This window comes from Papaver somniferum, chromosome 10 (assembly GCF_003573695.1).
Source record: "Papaver somniferum cultivar HN1 chromosome 10, ASM357369v1, whole genome shotgun sequence".
NCBI lineage: Eukaryota > Viridiplantae > Streptophyta > Magnoliopsida > Ranunculales > Papaveraceae > Papaver > Papaver somniferum.
In genome coordinates, this window is record NC_039367.1 from 153,780,639 (window position 1) to 153,788,332 (window position 7,694).

Here is a 7,694-nt window from a genome sequence, read left to right on the forward strand (position 1 = left end):
ATCTGGTATTAATTAATTCAAACCCTCCGATTGCTAGATGATTCTTTTGGAGCAGATATATCCTGCCGAGTTGAAGATGGGGCTTTGATAATATTCTTCGATTTCTGAATGATATCATCAAAAGCCCTAAGGAAAACTTCATTCACGGTTTTATTGATTCTTCCTAGCGCGTTATCCCTGTTTTGGTACAGAAATGAAAATTGTATTTCTTTTCCTTCCATGAAATTAGTTAAGTGAACCTCATAAAGATATAACGGAGTAAGGACAGGAGGTGTTGGTGCATCAATATATTTAAGACAACGGACTGCTTCGTGAAATATAAGTGAGAGTGTATTATCGTTTACCCTTATCAGAAGCGGAACGATGTTTTCAAATCCGACCTCCTCAAGCCACGTCCAAAAGGCAATAACTCTCATACATAGTACCAAGTCTTGGCGTAAGTCAATGACTAATCGTTTGTATAAAAGACGATTGTCGAATTGGGTTTCAATCAGTTCCTCTTTTGGTTGGAGGACTGGAGTTCCAGGTAATGGATCCATAGATGAATGTTGTGTACGATCAAACTAAGCACTGGATTTCGACCAAAAAAAAAAACACATCACGAGTTAATTTGTCACATATTAAAAAAGAATTGAAATCTGAAATTGACTGAAACAAGAGCAAGACATTGCAAAACAAATATACCTTAATGGGAGTTTCGAGCCTCAGTGCATTTGCTCCAAGAGAAAATCGATACTGGATCTTTAATATGTATAAAGAAAATCGATACTGGATCTTTAATATGTATAAAGAAGGTGTTAGGTAATATTTTTTATTCCCCCATACAGCTTATTTCCAAGTACTCAATCATATATTTTTTGGAAAATAAATCATCAACACGCTCTTAATTATATCCTCCAGATCGTTCTCATCAGCAATGTTGGAATGGAGCTCTTACAATACCACAACTTAAGACCTCAATTTATAGATATCAAAATGAACACCGAAATAGGCGGTAGACCTCAAAATATTGCATAATTAAAATGAATGCATGCGAGTATTTACGCCTTGAAAACAAAATCTTAGTATTAAATAGATATCTTAGTTAATGCTTGTTGTGAAATCCGAAAGATTCTCTAGAAAACTAAATGTTCTTCTATATCCTTGCCCTGGGTTTACGCATATTTTTGTAAGTTTTTCCGACTTTAGGAGGCCTTCTATTAAGTGATTTAAATGGTAGATGTCAGAAATGGTTCCCTCTTTATTTCCTAGCATTTATTACGAAAGGATTGGACTTTTGAAAGATGTGCTAATCTGGGCTCGGAAAGGCGGCTATCTCAACACTAGATATTGATGAGGTATGTTCTCCGTTAAGTTTTGTTTGGAAGATGAGGAAGCTTTCTCTAACCTACACCCCCGTATCTGGTGTAGGTCATGACTCATAAAATAAGGTTCATTCTTTGGCTTGTCTACCACAAAAGAGTAACTACTATCCATCTTTATAGAAAAGGAAAACTTATTCTCATCGGGTGCTTGATGTGTTGTAAAGATGGAAAGTTAGTTGAGCACGTTACACTTTCTCTTCCAATAGTCAGAAGCATTATTTGGAAATTGTCAGTTTCACTGGTATTATTTTTAACACAAACTTAGTTAAAAAGACCAAAATCAATAATATCTGAGTGAAAAGTACATTTAGATTTTGATACTGTTTAAATGGACAAAAATATAAAAATAGTCAGGATGTAAACAGTTTCATCCTACCAATTTTCAAATATTTTTTCTTGTTTTTAATTTATATCAGGATGCATCCAGTTTCATCCTTGCTATTTTTTAAGATTAAGTCAGAATGAATCCAGTTTCATCCTTGCTATTCTTTTGGTGTCCATTTCACCCGTAATATTTTTTACTCGTCCATTTGAAGCATGTTTTAAAAATATTTGGACAAATGACCCATTTCCGTATTTTTAACTCACTGCTGTATCGAGCAAATCATCAAGGGATGAATGGAGAACTAGTACACTTCATCCGTTAGGGGGATTATTATGGCCAATTTTCTATTTATTGCTGGTTAATTTGGAAGTGTCGTAATAAACATGTTTTCGAGACGGTTCTGCTGACATTGAAGGTGCTATTTAACAGGTGAACGTGTAACCTTTTTACTTGGAAAAGAAATGTAGAGGAGGGGGAGCTAAGAAATATACTAGGTGCGATAATTTGAATTCTTAGGGTTTGTTTGTAGTGGATTTTCAGCTTGTTTTACATCATGTTGGTGGTTCTTTTGTTATTTCAGCTCCTCCTTGCTTACTTCTTGTAAGTTTTTAGAATAATTATATTTCCATACGCCCAAGAGGGTCTATGGTCAATCTTAGGGAGTGTAGAGTCAATCATAAAAAAAACTAAAAAAGTTTATGGTCAGTAGGGTTGGTGAATTGGGTTCGCGAACCCCTCCCATATGTATACGGTTCCCGAACGAATATAATTAATAAAAATGAGTATTCAAAAAAATGTTCTCTCATATACCGTTCTCCATCTCCATCATCTCTTCAATCTAAATTGAGACTAAATCCTAGTTTCCTTTCCTAGATCCGTAGGTTTCTTTCCTAGATTACTCAGTTCGTTTCCTTTCTTCCTAAATCATGTCCAGAGAACATCGTTATGTGCAGATTCAGAAAAAATTCCTTAGATTTTCCTGTAGCAAATCCATTCTTTCTTCATATATCACCTTAACAGATTTCTATAGTCATGGCTCTACAAAAGGGGTTTTCAGCCATTCCTTAGCTTTAAATCTTCAGCCTGTCCTCTTTGAAGCTGCTAAAAAATGGTGAAGCAGGAAGAAACTTATGGAAGTTTGATGATAATAAAATTTGGTTTTGCGCAACAAAACAATCTAATGATCAAGGATTTTATTTGCATATTATCCTGGCTAGACCTAATAATAAAGCTAATCCAATCTCTTTTTTTATCCCATCTGGTGACTGCTACACGGGATGGTTTGCTGTTGGAGAAGCTCTTGATTCTATCCTCAATTTCTCCAGATCAATTTCTCAACCTATCCATTCCTCACCATTCCCGCATCCTATATCTAAATCTCACCTTCACCCTGCAACAACCTACGCTCAAATTCTTTCTACTCAGCCAAAACATGGTAAGCATATTCCTATCAAGCAAATTCCTATAGTGCCACTGGTTCGTAAACATGTTCTAAATCCTTTTCCCAGTAATAAATTGGCTGCATCTTCAACTGTCAATATCAAAAAGCACTCAATTCATATTGATAATTCGTCTGACACATTGGGAAGATGGAATGTTGCTTTTATCATTTCCTTGCCATATAGAGTTGACTCTTGGAAGCATATTGGCATAGCTTTATGCTTTGAGCTACAGATTGTATCCGAGTTTCAAATTTTTCCTATTAACTCTTTCCAGGCCTTATTTCATGTGGATACTAAGCTATCAAAAGCAGATTTAGAATTTAAATTTGAGTCTGGTAGAGTTACTTATTCAGTATTCAGATGGCATGAACAAATCTGGAGCTCTAAGCATCAGGACTCTCAGGATTTTCACATTGCAGTTTATGGCGTTCCGTACCAATTTTGGTCTTCAGAGGTAATTCATGCTATTGGTAAACTTTGTGGTAATCGATCCAGCTACGCTGAGATTAGAAGATTTACATGCTATACGTATGAAGATTCGTAATAGAAAAGGTATCAATGGCATTCAAAGGATGATCAATCTTTTCTCAGGAAGACAAAAGTTTGTTGCTCACATTGCTGTGACAGGAAAGTCTTCAAAGATTGATCAAAACTTCCTTGTTTTACCTCCTATAGGCGTGGAATTGTATTCGAATTCTGCACATAATAAGGCATATACTGTGCCTGACTTTTTGGAAGAAAGTAGAAGGAAGAAGAGAAAATTTCTCCCAGCGTATATTCCTCGATCTACAAAGTCTGCATCCGAAATTCAGGTAACTTCCACGCCAAGTAAGCCAGTATTTATTATCTCAACTGAAGAATTCAAATCTGCCACGAGGAAAACTGGTCATCATGGGTCAAATAATTCGAAAAAGAGGGGAAAAAAGAACAAATACAAGACTAAGCAAGTTTGGAAATGTATCCAAAAATTTGTGGACTCCTAAAGTTCAGCTCTTGCTTCTACACATCTCGAGGAAAAAACAGATAATATGGATATCGATGTGGACACTCTCAGCCAACCTGCATTCAAACTTTCAATGGAGGAATTTTCAGAACCTCTAGATGCACCCGCCTCACCCAATTCCATAAACCCATTACCCGCACCCTCCTTTTCTCGGACCATAACCACTCTTTCTACCCCTCATCCAATCCACCAAACATACCACTTCTTCATCCATATCTAAATTCCTCATCACAGAACCTACTTTCCAACAATCTACATCTGAATTCAATCTATCTTTCGTGACTACCGACCATCAAGTTCTCAAACGTGTCCACATACCAACTTGGGTCATTACTGATGTAACTAGACTTTTCAATATGGGAGTTGGTTTAGGTCTTGACTACTTATCTATGCCAAACCATGTTTTGAACCATCTAACTGTCATGGTTACGGGTATGGGTCCTATTAAAAAACCTATTCCCATTCTCCATTTGAAGATCTTACCTGTAGAAGAATTTTATGTGCAGAATTTGATTAAAATAGATGGCACTGATGAAATATCAATTCATGAACCTAAACAAGCTTCTCTACACCCCTTATGGATGCTTAAGGTCTAGCCATGACTTTTATGGTACAAGTAGATGATCTGTGTTGCTATGATACTTCTGATTCTTCCACACCTTCCTATCCTCCTGGTTTTGAACCCTCTGAAGATTTCCCCTCAGATGATGCAATCTCATGTAATATGGAAGATGGTAAAACGATTTTCATACCAAAAAGAATTAAATCTGAATGCAAAAGGCTTGGCGTGGTGATAACTGATCTGGAAAACTCTCAACCAAGAGCAAGAAGGACAGCTAGACCAAGGGATATCAATGTTCATCAATGAGTCTGAAAATACTCACGTGGAATGTCAGAGGCCTTAACTCTAACGATAGAAGAAGTGTGGTGAATAAAATGCTCAACCTATTAGAGCTCAAACTGTTATATTACAAGAAACAAAGATGCTTAATTGCTCTCTCTTTGACATTAAGAAAATTTGTGGTTATCAAAACTTGAGTTGGACATTTCAACAATCTTTTGGGAGTTCCGGTGTAATGATCACAATTTGGGATAAGGATTTTGTGGAAGTTATAGATTCTCTTGTGGGAGATTATACTCTATCCATCTCATGTATCAACAAAGCAGACAACTTTGAATGGGTTCTAACAAATGTTTATGGGCCTAACAAGCCAATTGAAAGAGATGATTTTTGGATGAAGCTAGACAATGCTTCAAGATTATGGGACCTTCCATGGTGTCTTGGTGGTGACTTTAATGTCATTCTCAAGTGTGATGAGAAGAAAGGTTGCAATAAAATCACTAAAAGCATGAGGTATTTTGCTAATTTCATCTACACACATGATCTCATTGATCTTCCTATGAAAGGTGCTAGATACACTTGGTCCAATAGACAATCAAATCCTGTCATGTTTAGTTTAGACAGATTCCTTCTTTCTCCTTCTTTTGAAGCTCACTTTCCTTTTTTCCTCCCAACTTGCTAAAGCTAGGCCTACCTCAGATCATATCCCTCTTCTCCTAGACATTTTTGATCCTTATTTGGGTCCTAGTCCTTTTAGGTTTGAAGTTATGTGGTTCTTGGAGAATGGTTTTCTTAAATTATTAGAGGACTGGTGGCAATCTTTTTGTTTTGCAGGTACAGCTAGCACAGTTTTATGGCTTAAGTTGAAAGCTCTTAAGGAGAAACTGAAATTATGGAATAAAGAGGTATTTGGTATCACTAATTTTAAGCTCAATTTGATTCTTGAAGAAATCCAAACCATAGATGTTTTTGCTGAAGACAACATCTTGTCTGGGAGTTTGGTGAATGAGAAGATCAAGTTGAAAACTGAGTTTGAGAAGGTTACTAAGATGGAAGAGATTTCTTGGAAGATCAAGTCTAATACAAAATGGTTGCAAGAAGGTGACAGGAATACATCTTTCTTCATTAGTCAGGCTTCTTCAAGAAGAAGAGCAAACAGGATCAGGCAACTTTATGTCAATGGTGAATTAACTACAGATAGGGATAAGCTTAAGGAGCACATTGTGGGTTATTATGAGAACTTGTTCACAGAGGAAGAAATTATAAGGCCAGAGTTGTGGATATTGAGTTTGAATGCATAACTCAAGTTGAGTCAGACATTTTAGAGGAAAACTTTTCAGAAGAAGATGTTATCAATACTCTCAAAGAGCTTGGTCATGACAAGGCTCCTGGCCCAGACGGTTTCCCAATTATGTTCTTTTGAAGTGTTGGAGTTTTCTCAAACAAGACATCACAGATACCATTACTGAATTTTGCACAATTGGTAATATTGATTCTAAACACAACTCCACTTTTGTCACTTTATTTCCAAAGAAAGAACATGTTGAAACAATAACGTATTGTAGGCCTATTTGTTTGTTAACTAGTGTCTACAAAATCATTGCCAAGGTGCTTTCTTCCAGACTTAAACTTGTGATGGACAAGTTGATATCTCCAGTTCAATGTGCTTACATTGAAGGAAGACATATAATTGATGGAACCCTAATTGCTAACGAGATAGTAGACTCTAGACTTAGATCAAAAAAGGCAGGCATTGTTTGCAAAATTGAACTAGAGAAAGCTTTTGATAGGATAAATTGGAAATATCTTGAGTTTGTTTTGTCCAAAATGGGTTTTGGTAGAAAATGGTGTAAATGGCTCAAGTTATATTATTCCACTTCTTCATTCTAAGTTCTTATGAATGGGAGTGCTTTTGGATGCTTCAAGATTTCAAGATGAGTTAGACAAGGTTGTCCAGTCTCTCCTCTCTTGTTCAATATTTCCATGGAAGGGTTTTCAAGGTACATGGATAGGGCTGCTAATATGAATCTTTTCAGTGGTTTATCTGTTTCTCCTTCAAGTATTGTTTTGAATCACTTACATTATGCAGATGACACAATTTTTTCATTGATCACAACAAAGATGAACTTCACAACCTTTTCTCTGCATTACAATGTTTTGAGTACATTGCAGGTCTTAAAGTCAATACTGCAAACACAAGACTCATTGAAATTGGAGAAGTACCTGAGCTTTCTTCTTGGGCTGCTGAATTTGGATGTGCAATAGACACTCTTCCATTTATTTATCTTGGTATGTCACTTGGTGCTAAGGATAATTCAAAACACATTTGGGATGTTATTATTGAGAAGTTTGAAGCTAGATTGTCTACTTGGAGAAGATGTAGCCTTTAAAAAGGAGGTAAGTTAACTTTGCTGAAATGCATTTTAACCTCTCTACCTATGTACTACTTCGTGTTGTTCAAAGCTCCAGCCTCTGTGCTAAAATTTTTGAATAGGAAGATGAGGAACTTCCAGTGGGATCATGATTCTGGTTCAAAAATCTCTCATATAGTCTTATGGGATTTGGCTTTAACTCCCGTGTCTAGAGGGGGTCTTGGTGTTTGTAATTTAAAAATCATGAATCTTACTATGTTGGCCAAGTGATGCTGGAGATATGGCATTGAAAGAGACAGATTATGGCATCAAATCATCTCTGACAAGTATGGTATCAATTATTCCGT

The 7,694-nt window shown here is 36.3% G+C and overlaps 1 protein-coding gene across 1 annotated transcript; it reads left to right on the forward strand.

Annotated features, from left to right (window-relative positions):
* The first annotated feature begins 5,117 nt into the window (after nucleotides 1–5,117).
* On the forward strand, nucleotides 5,118–6,276 carry LOC113316580. Its single transcript, XM_026564743.1, has 2 exons — nucleotides 5,118–5,541; nucleotides 5,810–6,276. The coding sequence occupies exons 1-2, from the start codon at nucleotides 5,118–5,120 to the stop codon at nucleotides 6,274–6,276; spliced, it is 891 nt and encodes a 296-aa protein (XP_026420528.1).
* The last annotated feature ends 1,418 nt before the right edge of the window (nucleotides 6,277–7,694 follow it).

Excerpts from the sequence above, each read along its gene's own strand:
- LOC113316580 (XM_026564743.1), top strand. The coding sequence starts at position 5,118 with ATGCTTAATTGCTCTCTCTTTGACATTAAGAAAATTTGTGGTTATCAA. Across the intron at positions 5,542-5,809 it reads CATTGATCTTCCTATGAAAG|GTACAGCTAGCACAGTTTTA; the intron begins GTGCTAGATACA and ends TTTGTTTTGCAG.